The sequence below is a fragment of the Simochromis diagramma genome, unplaced genomic scaffold (genome assembly GCF_900408965.1).
Source record: "Simochromis diagramma unplaced genomic scaffold, fSimDia1.1 OVJJ01000822.1, whole genome shotgun sequence".
NCBI lineage: Eukaryota > Metazoa > Chordata > Actinopteri > Cichliformes > Cichlidae > Simochromis > Simochromis diagramma.
The window spans coordinates 102,501-122,694 of NW_024387520.1; the positions used below are offsets into that span (position 1 = coordinate 102,501).

The following is a 20,194-nucleotide window of genomic DNA, read 5'->3' on the forward strand; positions in this document are numbered from 1 at the left end:
GAGTACGAGTACAAGACTGCATGAGGACTCGTGCTCAGCGGAAGAAGTGCACAATACTGTGTTTTTGTTTTTTGGGTTGTTTTGTTTTTTGTTTTTTTGTTTTTTTTAAAGAAAAAAAAAACCCCCATTTCATCCTGGCAAAAAACCATCTCTGCCTTTTATAAGAGCAAAGACCTGCACAGACTTCATGCTGGATGCATCTTTTGTCTTGACTGATTCCTGTCTTCTTCCACATTCCTGTAACTAGTACACTGTGAATTGTGGGTAGTTCCCTCAAGCAGGTTCTGCAGCATTGCAGACATGCTGAAAGGTAGAGACAAGACTAAAAATGTCTTTGAGACAGCTCACAGGAGCTCACAAATTCTCATTAGTCCTAACCTGTCTACATAGATGTGTGCTGGGAGTATATATGTACATCTGTGAGTGTTGACACTGAGACCAGGTAACATGTTAATGACTGTACTGGTAGTTTGGTGTCATGTTTACCTCTTTTGAAAAAGGCAAACTGGTTAAATCCTGCAAAATGGGCTTCTGAGACATCTATTTTGGAAAATGTACCAAAAAAAGGTAATTTAGAGTACCTGGGCAGGTTTACTTGAAAAGGATTAAGCTGCTTTTTCTAGATATATTCACTTTGAAATGTGCTTATAATGTCAGCCTAGGCTTAATCCATCTTTGGGAAACTGGCTCTCTAAGTCTGCGTGGATGTATGAAAAAAAAACACAGTCACAAATGTTTACATACAGATGTGTAACGTAGCTCAAACAGTGGACTCTGGGTGGTGTTTACACATTTGCGTCACCACTGTAGCTTCAGAAATGTGTAAGCAGTAGTCACAAAACCGTACGTGTGTGTGTGTAGCTGACGTCAAAAATGAAAGCCATGTTCATAGATGGGCGTTGGCTTCTGTTCCATTGTGATGTGATCTCTAGTGGACTCTAGCGCATGCTGGTTTTTTTTTTTTTTGTTTTTTTTTTAAATATTTAAATTTGCTTCAGTTGTTATGAGCACATTTAACACTGAGAATTGACGTTTCCCTTCCCGCAGAAAAGCACCTCCAGAATCTCATTCCACAAACATTTGAAGTAACAAAGTCATTTAACGGACTTTAAATATTAATTAAGTATAAATATTGTATGAGTTATTTGCTGAAAACCCAGAGTTGCAGCTCCTGGATGACAAATTCATATGCAGCTGTAGCCCAGTGAATATGTAAAAGTTATTACTGTTATATAATTATTGGGGGGGGGGGGGGGGGGGGGTTGTTTGTTTTGTGAAGCTTGCTTTGTTACACAGACCTGCAGATATTATTTTCAGGTTTTAATCCGTTTCTTTTTAGACAAGGAACACAATTACTGATGTGTTTCTGAGCGTTCACAGAGACAGAGAGACTATGAGAGAGCGGTTGACAGGCTTCTGAAACCTGATAGCTCTTTAACTCTCAGGTGCCTCTCTTAAATATAACACATCACACAAACAGAGGCACCGAAGGAGAAAGAGTGGAGGTGATTGTGAATCAGCCCGTTGTCTGTACAGTTGTGATTTCTTGTGTGGCTTGTTCACAACTTGTTGTTGAATTAAAGCAGTTCTGGTGCTGCTTTTAAAGGAGGGGGGTGGAAAAGGGGGGGGGGGGGGGGGTACTGCGATGAGCTAATTGAAGAATGATAAAAATTCATATCCGTGCCAATATTTGCTCCCGCCTCTTTTCCAAGGTTCAAATTACGCACTGCTCCACTAACATTATACAGCTGTGGGACTGCTTGACAACCTCCTGACGGTCAGGAGGAAACGCTGCAAATATATGCTGTATATCTGAGTGACGGTGGAGTGGAAAATTCCTGATAGAGGAGCCTGTAGCTTTCGAGCATGTGTCCCCAGCCTTGTTTGAGTATTCATAGTGGTGTGGTATCTATTTGGTTTTTTTGTGCGTGTGTATGTGTTCTTGCATGTGGCAAATCGCCCGTACTCCCACATTAACCCTCGGTTTGCTGGAGTTTGTCCTGCAGCATAAGTCAATGATCCCGCCGTTAATAAGATGACAAACAAGCATACAGTCATTAAGTAACTGAATTTAGTGGAGCGAGGAAGAAAAGACGCATTTCCTGCCAGTGTAAGTTTGAATGACGTATGCTGCTGCTCACCACATCTTTTGGTTCCACGTGTGTACCGTTTGAGCTGATTATCGGATGAGATCACTGGCACAGGAAGAGGAAAGAAACGACAGGTTCGTACAGCAAAAGGAGCGATGCGAACGGCAGCTAATAAGGTTAAATATTCAAACGGTGCGTCTTTAGATGTTGCTCTGGAGATGCGTGCACTGACTTTACAGGTTTGTGTAATCTGATGTTTTCTTAACCCACTTGCTGCATTGCCACTTGTTTTTCAAAGAGAGAAAAATCCCCAAAAACCGAGCTGTTGTGTAATATCGGACTGTTTCTTCAGTTCTCCAGTTTGTTTGGTTTTTTTTTTCTTTTTCTTTTTTTAAGCAGAGGAAGAGGTAAAGTCTCTGCTTTTTATGTAGACCTGCCACCCACCTCATAACGCAATTACTGCCGCTCTTACCAAAGCCAAGTTAGCAGTATAATCTCATATAATGGTTAAAAGGATGCAGCTGTAGATTTGCGGTTTCCCCAACTTCCTCATTTATTTTATTCACTATTTAAAATGGTCAAACTCATTGCATATACACTCTCTCTCTGGAGCTCACTGCTGAATTGTGGTTGCAGTGGCCAGCTTTCTGTTAGCATTAGAAAAGTCAATTTATTCTGCAGCTTGGCATGTTACGTGGGATTTCATCTGGTCAAATAAGATTAAAGAAAGATAATAAAGCATTAAACACAGTTCACCCAACAAACTGGTGTTTTTTTGTTTTGTTTTTTGTTTTGTTTTGGTTTGTTTTTTAAATCTCAGACTCTATATTCTAAAGTCTTTTCCCTTATGGTGGTTGTCATGATGTTTGTCATGAACAGAGTCGTGCCTCTTTAGTTTAATTTCTTTGGCCATTGTTAGAGACCGTTTTATATTTGTACATTCGGCACAGGAGGGGATTTTATTAGTTGAGTACAAGTCCTGTTAAGTGTCTGATCTTTAACAAGGAAGCTCTTTAAAATATCCTGTGGTCTTTGTTTATTGTCTGTGAGGGGACATGACTGTTTGGTTAGCAGCTAACTAGCCCTCAGCTGTTATTCTAGGTGGGTTTGTCAAATAAATATATTTTACTAAATGGGGACTTGACTTTTAAAGATGAGGGTTTTTTGTTTGTTTGTTTTTTTGTTTTAAGAAAGGGTGGTGATTTTAGTACTCATGAAGGATGATGATGATGTCAGTGATTGTTTTTGTACTGATATGATGTCTGGGTGACGCTTAACTGAAACAAATTCATGATCGGCTGTAGATGGAGTCCACTGACTCCTGTGTATTTAATTTGCTGCACTGATTAACACGCGGTTTGAAGAGTATTTTTGGAAATGGCCAAATAAAATGTCAGAAAAATTTGCGTGTATAGTACTGCAAAACTGACCTTAAATACACTGCAATCACCACAGTAACTTTTCAAGGAGTTTCGGCACCCCTTTGTTGACATGCTCTGGCGTTGTGCGATATGTTGTGACCTGTTATCGGTACTCCTTGCCTACATTTTTCTCTCTGACTTAAATTAGTTGTGCACTGAACACTGTTATGTTACTCAAGCATTGCGCCTATGGCAGCTGGTCTACTGTTTGCATGGTGGGGTTTATATATACATGGCAGGTGATTGGGTGATGCTTTTGACACACCTAGCAAAAGAGGTGGAAAAAAAACCATACTGTACACTGTTTGGTAGAAGTGGGAATCGCCAGATACTGCACTCACAGTACAATAATATTGCAATATAAAATTTTGCAATATGCAGTAACACATATTGCAATTTATCAGCTTTTTTCATCTGCAAATTACATACTCAAAGTTAAACTTGGTCAATCTGTTTTACCCAATAAGTTTTTTCTTTTGTTTTTTTGTTTTGCTACAAAATGAGATTGTTAACCACACTGTTGCTAAAACCTGCCATAAATGTTACCATAAGACAGTCTGCCATCAGTCTAATGTCAGTCTTAAATTGGCAATTAATTGCAATCTGGTTCTAATAATACAGCAAATATCTGACAAATTGTTGAAATGTACTCATCTGTTGCTGTCTACTTAGACAGATATTCACACTTAACTGTTAAATATGTGCTCGGCAGCCTTCCTGTTCTGTACGAATACAACCAGAAAACGACCAGCTGGCAGCCAGTCGAGTCCCCTCAAGTTGTGCTTATTGACGCATTCAGGCTGATAGCAATCAGTCTTTATAAGTTAAATTGCAACTATTTGTCAGACTGACTACAGTCACTCTTGCAGAGCTCGTCAAAGGCTAAGTGACACTGCAACTGGTCTGATAGGAGGCAGGCTTTCTGGCTCCTATCGGCTTGCGATCAAAAGTGGTTGAGAGTGTGCAACACCCTCAAACTCTGGGCAAATATTTACTCACCAAAAGTTTTTATTTATGCATTTATTTTTGGTAGGTGCAAGGAAATTCCTGTCCTATTTACTTCTGTGACTGAGCCATTAGCTAGCTCTTACTTAGGATGTATCTTTGTCAAGCTAAGCGTGTTCAATGTTAGGCTAACGTTATCTGAGGATGGTGGTGCATGAGATGAGCCTTCTTGTTTGTAGTATTCTTGAGTTTTTAAATTATTTTTTAAAATAAAATATCAATATTTTGGTTAACCTTTTATTTATATAATATCCCAGTACTATGCTGTAACAATTTTTATCCCCCCGCAGTCTCCACTCTTATGGTGTAAGCACTAAACTCTCACACACTTAAATTATGTTGCCTGGGGGGTGAATGAGTGCAAGAGGCCCCATGGGCGCGTAAAGTTATGAGGAGGAATGTGATTCCAGTGACTTTACTCTTTGTTGTCTGAGTAGGATCTGTGCCCCCCCCAAAAAATAAGCAAAACTTAAAAGAAATTGTTCACGAATAAATAAACAAGATGTTTAAAATACCACATTCTGCATTCTTCTGGTTTCATGTAAAATTATTTCCTGTATCAGTCGTATTGGGTTACCCTTTTGTACTTATCTTCGCTTTTGTTTTTTTCTTCCCCCTGCTTTTATTTGTAAAACCATGTTTAATCTCACAGCACTATGAGGGATATTTAATTACCTAAGGCCACGTCTGTAGCAATGCAGACTTAACGCAGAGCTCTCATGCAGTGGCCTAAGGTCTCATGGTTTCAGTGGGTAAGTGCCCCAGAGGCTTTAAATGAAGAATCTTTTATTTATTTTTTTTATTCGGGCAACAAATGAGGTCACTAATCACAGAAAGGAATCCAGCAATTATTTATATACTACTTACACTTATATACTCTTATTATACTTTTTTCTGTAAAACTGGAGGGTTTGTCATCATCCATTTTCCTCACCGACCGTTTGAGATAAATACAATCATTTTCCAATCGTATGTTCATAATAGCTTGTGTGTCCCTTTTTAAAGTCGTGCAAAAGATTTTGCAGTGCATCCCAAAGGATATTCAGTCAATTTCACTAACCAGAAACTAAATGCTGTCATCTGTGCCTTTTCAATCATCCAGGAACCTGCAGGGATTTGATGCACTCCTAAAAAACAAAACAAAAAACAAACATCTCTTACAATTTCTGATGGGAGCATAGGGACACATTGCCAGCTGGCTGGTTATTTCAAGGTCTAATTTTTCTTTTAATTCATCTTGAGCGGACAATCACGCATCATGACAGTACTTCAGATGAGCTTCCATCATGCACCTGGGTGCTGGCCAAGCACTGAAGGGAACACTGTGTTTTCCCTGCACTTCGAGCTCCGCAGACTCTGTCCTCTTTTTTTTTTTTTTCCCATCTCGCTCTCCCACCCTCAGCTCTCTTAAACAAAACAGGTGATGCTAATGCTGGTGTTGAGCTGTTGACAGGGACAACAGGGGTACAACCTGTCCCCACGCATCCCTGATGAGCCGGCTGATGAATGGCATATCATTGCTAATGCTCCTACAGTGGCGTTGTCTGGGAAATGAGACAAAGGCGTACGCTTTGCACGCGTCTGCTCCATGTCCTCCTTCATTTGGACACAAGTTTTTCTCGCAGTGTGGGCAGACTCCAAAGAAGAGCCGAAGTCTTTTTATAGAAATCGTCCACCTTCCTGTGTCCTTTCTCGAGCTTCATTTTTTCTGGAAGATGAATCGAGTTTATGCACATCCTCTAAGAGGGCTGGCATGTTTTATTTTTTTTCCTGGCCATAATCATCAACCTTGTAGATGAAGGGATATCAAGGCAGTCTGGTACATGCTCTCTGTGCCGGGAAACCTTTTAGCTCTTAGGCAGAACGATCTGCTTCTGTGAGGGAAAGTAAATCGAGCGATGAAGGATCACAGTCAGCTGTGAATTAGAAATGCTGCTTTCACCATTAAGAAAGTGCTCGTCAGTGGACTTTTTCACGCCTCCTTATTCTATCTCCACATTAGTTATGAGTCAGCCATGTTTATTTCACATATTTTAGAAATGTAATTATTTTTCTCTGCAGCTTTTACATCAGTATGATGCACAAGTGCCATTTTATATCTGTTTCCTTTTTTTGGTTCTGCCCTGAGCCCTCGCAGCGCTCTGAGTCACATGGACTTCGTAAAATGAAAGCAGCAGCGCTGGTTCATGTCACTTTACCCATGTTCCTCTTTCTTTTCCACTGGTCAGAGACACCTGATTTTTCTGAACCTAAAAATAGACCCCTTTGGACCCTAACTCAGCGTCTCACGCTTACTTTTTTGCTCTCACTGTACAGGCTTTTTTCTTTTCGGGCAGTCTCTCTGTATTGCCCGTTCTTACGTGGCAGACAAAGTGCCACGTCTTCATTCTTTCAGAGTTGTGTGCCTGTGTGAGAGAGAAAGGGAGAAGTTAGAGACTTTTATTGTATATCTGTTACTGTAGTGAGAATTTGTGGTTTTTTTATAGCCCCTTGCTCTGATAAGAAAATCCCATAACCGGGCTTTCCACAAGGCTGGAAAGCTGACCTCACAACCCGCTGCAGTGTTAGCCACAGACACTTACCAAGAGCATCTTTGAAAATGGCCTTTTATGGTCAGTAGAAGAAGCTGCTTCACTCTTTGGTGAGTGGGTAGAGCACTTTTTGGAAGGCTGCGTTATTTGTGCTACATAAAGGGGTTTAAGGTATTTCACCAAAGGGCAGCCTGTAACCTTGGGCTTTTTTTATGAGCAGCTTTCTTATCATTGACCTTTTAAATGTGCTTGATGCACAGTAACCTTGAAATGAGCAGTGACGCACACTGAAGGTGATGATTCAGTGATTTGAGTTGTAACCCAGAAAGTACAAGGTTGACACACAGACCAAAGCACCGGCTGAGACGGGTGTTGATAATTGAGTTGAGATCAGATTTGTCCTCCCTTTTTGTGAATTGCTTGGACTTTATGCACTTAGCCAAATAAGACTTTAGTTTGATATGAGGGGCTTGTGGGAGATTAAACTGTCATAACATTCAAAACCAGTCTGTTTTAGTAGGTACACCATTTCAACTTTGCACACTTTTAGTTTCTGTGTCCTCGATTCACAGAGAGGTTTTCGGATCCACTTTCCTCTAAGCTAGTGTGTGAAGCTGGCACAGAGAGTTTGTTTTTCTTTCCACTTTCTTGTAACTGACTGCTGTTTTTGAAAGAGGATCTGTCAGTGGTTTACTTGGTTAATCTTAAACTTCACAAAGAGAACTAGCATTAAACTGACAGGGCATAGGCCACCTTTCAACCCTTGATGTGCTGCAGGAAGTAACATGCGTGTCTATTTAATTTTTTTTTAATTAATTTTAAGCATAGTACAGTAGACGCAGAAGGAAACTAGTCTTGAACCAGCATGTAAGGATTTTCAAGTCTTATCGTGAATTTTCTTGGCTATTTGATGTTTTGTTTTTGGTTTTTTTGGGCCACATTTAAATCCTGCATGCTGACACAGTTGCAGATATTTAGGGTTGCTGTATGAATCGATGAGGCTTCTATAGCAGATTGCCGTGGAAATGAGCTGCGGCAGGAGGGAAAAGAGACCGACAAAAGTGAAAGTGGAGACAGGAGAAACGGGAGAAACCAGTATCAGCCCCGGCAGCGTCTGGTCTCTACTTTCCCCCGTCACTCTGACTTCATCTTGGCAACCAATAAGGAAAGGCCCCTCTGTGTCTCCATGGTAACCCCCTGTTCAAGCAATGATGGAGAGGATAAAGGGGCAGGAAAGAAAATACATTTTGGCCTAAGGCAAAACATTTTTCTTCTCAAGTTTTGTTGAGTGTAATGCATTTTCTTTCTCTTCTGTGACATTGTCATTCAAAAAACAGAATGTTGCATTTTTTTTTCTTTTTAAATGTGAGAGACTAAAAATAGACCCCAGGCAAGGCACAATGATTTCTGTTTACACTTGCCTTTAAGCTTTATCTGCTTCCATACTTTTGCAGTGACCACGACCTTTGTCTATCACAACTGATAAATATTTTACTCGTAGCCCTGCTGCTTCTGCGGTTTGCAGATGTTTCAGCGTCTTTTTAAACGCTTCATATCAAGCGCTCACTTTCCTCTCTGCAGGTTGCGATACACACGCATGTGCCCACATTCTTTTATAGAGTTATAGTGTAGGTGTTAGCGCAGTAATGAATCTCAGCCACAGCGCTGTCGTATGCCACATAACCAAAGCTGCTTCTCACTGTTGTGAGAGACAGAGAGTGGCAGTGATAATGGAAATTCATTTGTTGTTATCCGTCCAAGCCTTTGTGGCACTGGTAAGCATGCACTCTGCAATAGTCTCCACATTAGCAAGAAGGCCTAATTTGAATCAGCGTCTTGTTGCTGCCAAACACTCGAAGAGTGACTGATGAGAATGTTTTGGAGAGATTGTCTAAATGCACCAAAGCATTTCCTTTCCTTTTGGTCTGCTGGGCTACATGAATTAGTTAATGGAATGGGCAAAATGCGAGCGTAGCGACTCTTTCCTTTTCTGTATCTGCTGAGTTATATAACACGCTCTCTCTACGCAGCTCATTTAGGCTCGCTGAGCACTTTCAGAGAATGACAGCAAGGGAAGATCCTCGTTTAACCTTGGCATGTAACTGATTAATCCAAGTGCAATTTTCATATAAGGTCATCTAATTTTGGATTTCTGAGTGAAGCGTGGGGTTGGTTAGAGATGGTGTTGGTATGCAACGGGCCCATTTTGGACCACTGTGACGTTGACGAGCACCACTGAGGCATAACAAAACAATGGCTCCAATTATTAAAGGGGCTTAAAGTTCTCAGCGGTCACTAAGCACCCGATTTATTTATTTTTGAATTTTAATTACATGATGCGGGTGTCAAATGTAAAACCTATATTCCAGTGGTTCCTGCCCTCTGTTAAATTAGATGATCTGCTTTAGATTAAAATCATGTTCACCTCGAGATCTTGCAAAAATGGCAGATATCTTTGCAACAGGTGTGGCTTTCTTCTAATATCTAATTCTTCTGTATGTTGCACAAGGAGAGCTTTTCACATCAAATGAGCAGTTATGACACTCTTTAAATGTATGTTGGTTTTTTGTTTGTTTGTTTGTTTTTAGATATCTTCCAAGTGGGTATACACACTAAAACTAAAACTCACAGTTAATAGAAGATTATTCATTAGTTTGTTCGTGTTAACAAATCCCTTTCTCTGTGGTAATCAAACTGCAGTTTCACGACACCATGTTCGGCTGTGCCTGAGCTCGATTTCTTTTTGCTCTCGTTCATTCCCTCCCTGTGCAGGCTCATTTTTAGAAGCAGATCATACTTGCAGGGCTACTGTAGGAGGTAGAGGACGAGAAGAAGGAGGAGGAACACAATGCAGGAGATGCTCACAGGGTGTCAAGTATTTTTAGCTTTCCCCTTGTGCTGTGATGATGAGTAAAGAACAAGGGCAGGTTGTGCTTCCCACCTTCATAGTTTGTGGAAGATTGTGGACCTGAGGGACGGGAAAGGGTGATGGATATGTTTCAGAATGCATACGGCGCTCATTGTATTTACTGTATAAGAACAAGATGACTCACCATTATTTGGCCCCTTTATTTTTACAAGATTATACTGTTTTGTCAGCTTATAACACGGCTTGCAAAGGTGATTACTCACACATTGTTTTGTTTTGTTTTTCCATATGAAACTGATTTTCTCATCTTAAGTCAGCATCAGACTTGTTTTAAACTGAGGCTAACTAAAGAACCATCATAATGCTCTTGCTTTGCTTTTGTTTGAGCTGTGCATTGTGTGGTGTCACATATTTAAAGAAAAAAAAAGAAAAAACAAAACCTTTTTCATTAAAGAGAGAGGCTCAATGTTTGCTCACTCCTCCAGTGCTGTATTGAAATCAAGCAAGGTAAAACACGGCCTTTGGCCAGTCCCAGTCTTGGTAAAGTGTGTGTGTGTGTGTGTGTGTGTGTGTGTGTGAGCATTAAACAATAATAAGGTAGGATAAAGAGTTTTATTAAATTTCTTTATTGGTGCCTAAAGGGGGTGGGTTTTGTTGGGTGTAAATTGGGTGTATTGTCACAAAAATACTGTTTATCGGATAAATACTCTTCATTCTTTGCCCTCATTAGACCCTTCACCTTATAATCTCAGTATGTTTGAGACTGAAGTTAGAGTTCGAAATAAGCCCAAAGGCTTCTTTAGGCTCGTAGATGGATGGTAAACTCCCTCATTTGTGTGCGTTTACGGCCCAGCACGAATACATTTGTCTTAAGCCTCTTGACATTTTAACTGGATTGGTCGGTAAGCCCATCAACTCAATCAAGGATTCTTATCACAAGCTGAGGCAGTTGCCATAACCGAGGTTGCCTCTGTGATACGAGAGCAACAGTGTGAAACCGATCTGCTGTATTTCAGGCAAGCCGGGAGGCTAATATGTTCCACTTGTATTTTAACGGTCACGTGAGCCACCGATCCCTGGAATTTACCGCCTTCTCTGGTGCGCAGCCTCAGCACTGTGCTCTATAAAACACTGCTAAATTTAAAGGAGCGCCACCATTGCAGCCTTTGGGAAAAGCCTCCAGTGAGTCACCACTGCCCTCTCGGTATTGTGCTCCGTGTTTGACAGCAAGGCCCAGCTGCTGCTCTCTGTCCTGGGGATCTGTCTGTTTACTGTGCATATATCATGTCTTTGGACAGATTAAGTCATGCCACTTTCCATTATGAGAGTGAAGGACAGTGTGGAGTGGCAAGGAAAGCCAAGAGTGAGAGGCACATTTCATGTTTATGTCAAAGCAATCGACCCGAAGGATATGCTGGTCTGTGTTCTGTGGAGTAAGCAGTTTTCATCTGTTTATGTCACTTATCAGTGGTTAGACGTGACCAGATGTGCAGCGCTCTCCACACTTGTTTGTTGAGAAAGGCTTTTGTAGTCAGACAGATGTAGCCATGATTAAAGGCATCACCCTTATGGCTCCTCTTGTATTATTCATCATGTTACCTGGAACGTTTCTGTATTGACGCTGATTTTTAGTGTCTAATTCACCTTTTGAAAAAGGAAAAAATGAATCACTCGGTACAGTAACACTCCTGCCTGGAGGATTGCATTTAAAAAAAAAAAAAAAAAAAAAAAAAAAAATTTAATACCTTCGATGGCTCATCACACTTTGTGATGTAGCATTGTGCACCTCAGGGTGTATGCCGGCCACACAGGATCACGAAACGGTAGCAGGAAGAGGTACAAAAGGCAATCCCACTCAAAGTGTCTTGTAGCTATCGCTGTCTTCAGCTTTGTCGAAACAGGAGCAGGAACATTGGGGGCTGCTTTGTGATGAGCGCTGTGCATGGGCTTGTGCTACTGTTGCGTCACTGCCTAGAGGGGGGCAGAGACAGTATTTTTAGAAGTGAATGAGCATATTCTCTGCACAAACAACGTCAAGCACTCTGCTTGCGTATGCTTGGATTATTGTGACCAGGCTATTTTTAAGCTCTGTGTGTGAGAGTGCTTTTTTCTGGGTCAAGCATGGTGCCAGTACTCTCTCGAGTCTGCTGGTGAATCGTACATTACCGGTCCTGTGCTGTGCACAGCATCTGCATCAGTCAAAAATGAAAGTTGGAGAATCACAGGTTTAAACCAGCAGGAGGAAAGGCTTTCCTTTTTATTTATTTTTTTTATTTATTTATTTTTTTAAAAAGGAAAGCTTTCTATCTGCAGTGAAACGTAATTCCTGTATTTGTGGAACAGTCACCCGATCTTAAATTGGCTAATTCAGGAGGCCTTATAATGTGTAGTCAATACAACCGCAGACACAATACATAAATATACAATACAAGATGTATGCTGTCATATGTGTATAAAGTTTGGGTGTGTCCATGTGAGATTGTTGCTTCACTGCGTTTACACAACAGCCGGACAAGAGGAGACAGGTGCTGGAAAGTGGTGCATAAGCTTTCCACTGAAACAAAACGTTTTACTGAAGAAGAAGGAAAAACATATTTTAAGCTGGAGCCGCAGATTATAGAGGGTGGAAATAACCTCCTAGTTTCTGCCCAACAAGGCATAAATATGACTCACATTTGCTGGTATATAAAATCAGACTTAAGCCAAATACGAGTACTTACTTTCATTATGTGCACAAAACAGAATTTAGCGTGTATGTTACTTTTTTTTTTTTTTTTTAAAGACTGAATTTAATTGAGTAATCAAGATGGTGGGGAATGGTTGCTTTGTGCAATGCTCACCAGTAGCAATACCGCCGTAATCCTGCAGAACAGTGACATAACTAACTTGCATCAGTATTGCTGCTAATCCCTGCAGAGCATCATCACAACAGCTTCTGAACACATGCTGTCGGACAGAGCTCCGCTTTGGGTGGACAGGGTCCCTCTGTTGAGCTGCCTATTGGTTTTTCTTGCTTTCTGTTTGTTTGCTGTGTCCTTGTTGTGGTATTTGCATACCTGCTGTCACTTCCGTGTGTCTGTGTGTGTGTGTAGGCTGGCCGTTGGGGGCTGAACTTTGATTCATAAAGCAATAGTAGACAGCAGACAGTAAAAGAAGTAGTCTTATCATTGTCAGACTGAATGACCTCCAAATCAGTACAGTTAATACATCCATAATCTGTGGTCAAGAGAAAATACTCAGACTCATTTCTTGCATCAATAAATGCATCTGCATTAACAGTGTTGCCAGATTTTTAAACCATGCTTGGAGTAAATGTTACTTTGAGGCTGTTAGTGCAAAGTGCTTATCCTTATTGATTAACTTCTAAAGACTCCTTGGGCTCCAGAGCTGCAGGCTTTCCTCTGGGCCTCTCCATGTAGCCTAGTTTTATTCTAGCAACCCCCCAAGAGTGCAGTTATTTTCAGCAAAATGTGGTGTTCTGCTCTGATTTTGTCAATGCTTTGTTCTTCACTGTAAAGAAATCACAAAAAAATGTATAGAAGCAGAACACTTCCTAATATTTTAGTAAACAGCTGCTGTTCCAGATGTGAAGTCGGTCAGGCTGCGTCTTCTTTCCAGCCTCAGTAAAGTCAATAGATAAAAGCTTTTCTTTAGCGGCATTCAAACATTCAAACACTGGAGGGAATGGGTCTGTTGGTTCGACCAAACCTGGCCTTTGTTTGTTGGATAAGTGACGCAGGGGGGATATTGATGTGATTAGAGTGATTACACAGAATGGACGCATTCCTGAGCAAGGTCCAATAGCTTCCATAGTTCAGAAATTGGTAAATATTAAGGTTATGCAAGACTGTGTGGTCACATTTGGCTAAATAGCTAAATCAGCAGCGTCAGGATGGTGTTGTGCACTATAGTCTCCTCGGCAGCATAACTAAGATCCTGCCTAATGTGCTTTCACCTGACCTATCTGAAAACAGGCTGAACTTTATCTTAAATTTCAGTTAAACTCAGTTGCTTTATATGGCACGGTAAAGACCCCAACAATCCAATGACCCCCAATGAGCAAACACTTGGGGAAGAACTAACTTTTAACAGGAAGAATTCTCTGGCAGAATCAAACTGGTCGGGGGGGCAAGGGGTGAAAGACAGGATAAAAGATGCACTGTGGAAGAGAGCCAGAGATTAATAATAACTAATGATTAAATGCAGACTGGTGTATGAAGGGAGAAGAAGATACACTCGTGAGAAACCCTGAGCAGCCTATGCCTATTGCAGAGTAACTAAGAGAGGATTCAGGGTCAACTGACTCAAATAAGTGCTTTATCAAAGTACACCTTTAAATCTTTGCTGTTAAAATATCCAAGTTTGAGAATTTGAAAACATAACCTGGAAAGGAGATAATGCCTGTGACAGTTATTTAGCTAAACTTCCACTACAGTGCAGTATGGTGCTGCATAGGTGTGATCTTGTTTTGTACTTTTTTAGCTTTGGAGAGCTGTTTTCTTGCCTTAACGGTCAAAGCAGACTTCTGCAACTCACACCACCCACACGTTGTGTATGTATAGCCCACACCTACCCCTATTCTACCCAGTGGTTTGAAAACAATGCTTTGTGTATTTCTTATTTGTGAAACCTCGATCATGAACAGGGGGGCTCTTACACTGTTATATAATGCCTCCCACTCTACTGTAATCCCTCTTATGCTAACTTAGCACCCCATGTGACGGTGCTGGACCACTGGAAGAAAAAGGGTGGCTGTCGGGACTGTCGGCAAGGCATGGGTGCTCTTCGTAGACTCTGGCCACACACCTACACACAAAAACACACACGCAGTAGCCTGTGTATAAGAAGGAGTATTTATCCTAGGAAGTGCTTTACTTGGATTTGCGATGCTGGATGGAGGCACAACACCGGTGCTTGTCTTCAGTGCCAAGGCTTGGAGTAGATATCTACTACACGGAGCATATGTTCCGAATGACACTTTGGCTCTTTTCTTCATCTGCCTGTGAGCCACGAGAAGGGATCTTTGTCCTCCGATGTGTGTAGCAGAGTTAGACAGATTCAGAATTTAGTCTGTGTGCTGACAGGTTTTGCCTGTTATTGATATTTTTTACTGCTGCTTTCTGATTTTTGAATGTTGGGATCTGGAATAATCATTAGGAATTTTAAGATGTTAACTTTATCCATATGTTTTGACTAACACACTCTACAAATGGGATGTTTTGCATTAATATGCAGCACCCATAACCCAGTTTTTTACGTTTTCTTTCACTTCCACAGGAGCCATCAATGTGGACTTCAGCTGGTGATTTGACAAGTCTCGTATAGGAGCATCCCGAGTCTCTCCTTCCCTCTCTCCCCCTCCCTTTCCCTCTATCCCTCCCTCCCCCGTTCCCTTGTCAATCTCCTCCCTGATCCCCCTATCCCCCTTCTCCAAGCTTCACCATGCTCATCAAGGAGTACCGCATCCCCATGCCCATGAGTGTGGAGGAGTACCGCATCGCCCAGCTTTATATGATACAGGTGAGGCAACACAACCATGGTTTCCAGCAAATCCTCACCCACACACACGCACCTAACTAAAAATGAACAACCGCAGAAACGAGGGGACGAAAACGAGCAGTCAAAGAGGAGATAAAGTAACACGGGGAGTTCTTGAAGTGTGCAATCACAGCATACTCAATGATGAAAACGATTGGTCGTATGATGCGTGACGTTGGTGGAGCAACTAAACAAAGAGAGCCTGTGTGCTGATAGATTATCCAGTTTAAACTCTCTGAAGCTGGCTGTTTAAAGCTGTCATAGACCGCATGTTTCTGCACTCGATGAAACGCCATGTACACACACTGCTGCGACGGAGATGGACGTACTGCTTTCATTTGTCAAAGCAGGCCCTTAGCTGGAGATGGAGGGTCTGTGTTAGAGCATTAGGGTTTACAGCGCCTGCAGAAAGGGCCCATTTATATAGCTTTAGTTCTGCTGTGCAGCATTATATCCTCTTCATATGGCATGTGTACATGAAGGTAGATTTACTTAATCCAGCAGTACACAGAGGAGGTATTGATGCCAAGACTCAGGCTGTGGTAAAAATACAGTGTTATTTATAGCTCAGAGATGTGCATATTAGGCATTAGGTGCATTTGTTTGGATTTGAGCTGCACTGTTACGTAATGTGTGTTTTACGATCATTGCAGAGCAAGCTGAAGTTACAGACCTGTTTGATCAAGTTGAGGTTTTTCGAGTTTCGATGCATTTTGCCTCTTTACTGATCTTACATTGCGATGGTAATGTGAGTCTGGTTGCTTTTTGTTATCAGAAAATAAGATCCACAAAGAGTGCAGAGTAAATTCAAAGCAAAGTATCAAGAGAAATCTGCATCTTAAGAGTCAAACAGTCAAACGTGGGAGCTTTATTTGTGACCTGCATCTCTCAGGGTTCAGCTTTGTTGGATAGGTTCAGCATTTATGACTTGGGTAAGGAAAGCCCAGGATGCTTTCATGATGTAGACCAGCTGTTAATCTTACAGCCAAATAAGGATGTCGACGGGGTTGTTTAAAATTAATATCCACCCACAGGTATAACAAGGCTACATAGAGATTAATTCAACTGTATTGACTCTGAAAGCCTCTCCTTGTTTTTGCTGTGTACTTTAAAAACAGCCTGTGTCACTAGCTGCATTACATCATTGCAAATAGAGAGAGCGAGTATTTGAGAGAGGATAAGAGAGAGAATTTGGTTGTTGCAACGGTCTCACCAGTTACCAGTTTTCTCTGCATAAGCTGAAATGAGTGTAGAAAGAGTGTGTACGTCTTTTAAAGAATTTCAGATTTATTTGTTTATTTTTTTCAGATGATAAAGATGTTTGTTGTTCATGTTTGTTTGCTTGTTTTTCTAAACGTCCTCCCGATGTTGTATCCAGCAGACAGGTTGTCCGCTTGAGTTGTAGATGTGTGGGAACATGACTCAGAGGACATGCCCCAAAGCAAGCAGACGTTTCAAGACGGCACATGTCAGGCTCTGCGGCACACTTCTTCCTCACCTCATAATTCACCTTCATTGTATTTGTGAATAGTTAATTAATCTTTAAAAAAAAGATAGATAGATAGATAGATAATTTTTAAAAAAAATATTTTTCTTTCTTTTTTTCTTTTCTTTTTTTTTTTTTTTTTTTTAAGTCTTGATTTTCAGGACAAAGGCAGAACACGTGAGAAAGTCTGCTAAAGAAATTCTTTGCGCGGGAACTCTTAAGTATGTAAACAAAATCCCAGGATGCAGAGTTCCAACATCGTATTGACCCATAGTTACCTTTCCCCCTGACCTAACCGCCTCTAAACAGACTCGGTGCGCTGAGGCTTCTGTCACTATGGCAACCATGACATCAGCAGCATGCCAGTGGTCAGGTTTTGTTCACGAGAAGGAGTGAATGAAAAAGTGAATGAGGAAATGGAGGATAAAAAGAGAGGCAGTGAAGAAGGGACGGGAAGAAATTTGAGAGAGGGGGTGGAAGGAAAGAGAGCATGGCTACCCTCACTTCATTGCTTTATGTTACCAGGGCAACCGCAGCACGTAGCCCTGTCCGCCCGCCTGCAATCCATCCTCTGTGAAAGCCTCATAAACGAAGCCGGGGCCTTAGGACAGCCTAGTCATATCTCCACCTCACCAGGCTGCGCCCCATCCTATCTCTCCTTTCACGTTCTTTCCTTTGCCCCTTACGACACTTTCTTATATGATCGGTAATTGTCACATTCTTCTCACAATCGGGAGATTTACAGTAATAAGAAAATACAGAAAGTGTGAGATTTTAAATATGAGCAGTTCTCATTGAGCCTCATTCATCCACACAGGCCCTACGTGTTTTGAATAAGCAACTGTGGAGTTATCGTTAAAAAAGAAGCATTTCTAGCAGGAAATGCGCCTCGCGAGAGGAAAATGCCAGGATGTGACTCCTATCCTGTCATAGTAGTCGGGTCTAAACATGTATAGCAGGCCATCATGGTGATAGTACTTCGCAAAAGTTTGATGGCTGTTTAAAGAAAGCAAAACTGTTTACATGAGAGACTCCCTGTAGAGGGCATCAAGGTACCTCCTTCTACACTTATTTTCCTCCAAAGGTACACTTTACCTCTGTATGTGAATAAATAAAGTGTCCTGTATTTTGTAATATATAACGTTACATTGAGAGTTTCTTTATTTTTAAACTTGTTATCTGTTCCCGCTCTTCCCGTTATGAGAGCAGCTACGCCCTGGCCAGTGTTTTATGATCTTTTTCTGGTGAACTGGAGAAAATTACCCAGCGCTACAAAGGGAAGAAGGAGGGACTCTGCCTTTGACAGGCAAACACGGGGATGTAGTGTTTGTAGGTTGGACTTTTCCTTTTAAAAAATGCTTAAAATTCATCATCAGTGGATATGTATTTTTGTTCTGTATTTTCGTAGTGATCTTTTTATAATGCACTGTAATCTGGAGATTATCTGTTCACTTGCTGTGACTGAGTTTCTGCATCGCATACTGGTTGAGTGTACGGCCGGTCTGACGTTGCTGTGGTGGTGTCTGTGCTGTGTCTTTGGAGCTGTGTCTGGGTTGTTGAGAGCTGGGCGGGTTGCTAATGAATGACCTGTCAAAGGTAATGAGGTCCAGTGTGCTGGATGCCTCATGGCTTCCTCTTCCCTGCTCCACTGATTCACTGGTTTGCTTCCATCACCTCGCTCTGCACAGCTGACTGGAGGAATCGGTCTCCCTAGTATGCCATCGCTGCACTAAACACGCAGTTAAACAAAGGTTAAGCTGCATATACTAACACTGAACAACTGCTGATAAGAGGAAAAAAAAAAACATGATACATCAGAAATCTGACTTTTTATGGTCCGCATGTCTGTCGTCAGCACTTGGACTATGTTCTGCTGTTTAATGTTTTCTCATTCACAAGTTTCACAATTACAAATTGTCCTCTAGCAATTCCCGACATTTGCGCCATTGACTTCACACAGCCGCAGCTGCAGGCTCCACCCGGCTTCTCCTCTTATGTGCATCTGCAATGTAAATACAGAAAAGGTGTGGCTCCACACGCTGATTCTTTTTTTCGGATCTTCCTGATATGCCGTTCAGAGCTGGAGGTGCTTCCAGGAAGCTATTAATTTTGTGTGTGTCGTTGCCATACCCAGACTGATGCCTCACTGTCTCTGCAAAAATCCCATTCATTTAGTTGTTTGTTCTCAAACATCAGTTCCAGATTTGGTGTGAAATTATTATTACTAAAAATTATTAGAATAAAAATGATCCTATGTTGTTTCATCTAACACCGCCACACTTTGTGCTTTTCTACTAATATGCAAATATGCATTTCTTCTTTCATTATTCCTCTTACAGAAGAAGAGCAGAGAAGAGAGCTGTGGTGAAGGCAGTGGGGTGGAGATCCTAGAAAACAAGCCGTATACAGATGGACCGGGCGGGATCGGCCAGTACACCCACAAGGTCTACCATATTGGCATGCACATTCCCAGCTGGTTCCGCTCTATCTTGCCCAAAGCGGCACTGAGGGTTGAAGAGGAGTCCTGGAACGCCTACCCTTACACCCGCACCAGGTGAGATTGGGTGATGTAAGGAGGCCACCTCGACACTTTTAATGCAGCATTGTGTCGAAACAGGAGGATTTTCTCCTTTTGGATACAATAAAGTAACGTTAGCTTTAACCTTGACACCTCTTTAAAGCAGGGTAGTAGAAATACACAGGCTATTTTAATAGTATAAATGCTTTGTGCATGTGACATAGCTGCTGCCGGTAGATCTACATTCATTTACAGACAAAAATCTAGCCCAGGTTCTGCAGAGGATAATATTTTTCTGCCATAATTGTATTCAGTGATTAATTTGATGATTCCAAGTCCATGAACAAGTTGTCAGAATATTACCAGGCAGCCCATCAGATCGGCGCATGGCCAGCAGTGCTCCCAGACAGCCAGACGTTGACAGCCCCTCACTTTCAGAGCGTCAGTCCATTTGTCTGTGTGAGGTCTGACAAACAAAGATGTGAAGGTGCTGAAAAGAGATGTGCCCTTGACTGCACACTCGGGATATTGATAGACTCAAAGTGCTGTTGACACATCTATTCAACTAGTGACAGTTTTGCTGCAGATGCAGCAGATGGGTATGGCTTAAGTGTCTTTTATAATCAAAAGTAAGATGGGGTTGTCACTCGTAGTAAAATAGTTCTGCTCTTGAGTTATTAATATAAAATGAGTCCAAATGAAGGGAGACACAAAACTCACTGGTGCTTTGTTGGGA

The 20,194-nt window shown here is 41.5% G+C and overlaps 1 protein-coding gene across 8 annotated transcripts in view; it reads left to right on the forward strand.

Annotated features, from left to right (window-relative positions):
- LOC120726288 (membrane-associated phosphatidylinositol transfer protein 2-like) overlaps window positions 1-20,194 on the forward strand; it is a 40,733-nt gene that overhangs the window by 2,944 nt on the left and 17,595 nt on the right. For 6 of the 8 annotated variants that reach the window (XM_040019749.1, XM_040019746.1, XM_040019751.1 and 3 more), the window contains exons 2-3: window positions 15,194-15,436; window positions 19,280-19,494. In XM_040019749.1, the coding sequence (XP_039875683.1) occupies window positions 15,359-15,436; window positions 19,280-19,494 (293 nt within the window). In that variant the 5' untranslated portion in view covers window positions 15,194-15,358. Of the gene's footprint in view, window positions 1-1,656; window positions 14,952-15,193; window positions 15,437-19,279; window positions 19,495-20,194 lie in introns of those variants that run through there. The other 2 variants (XM_040019747.1, XM_040019748.1) reach the window with 2 other exon arrangements.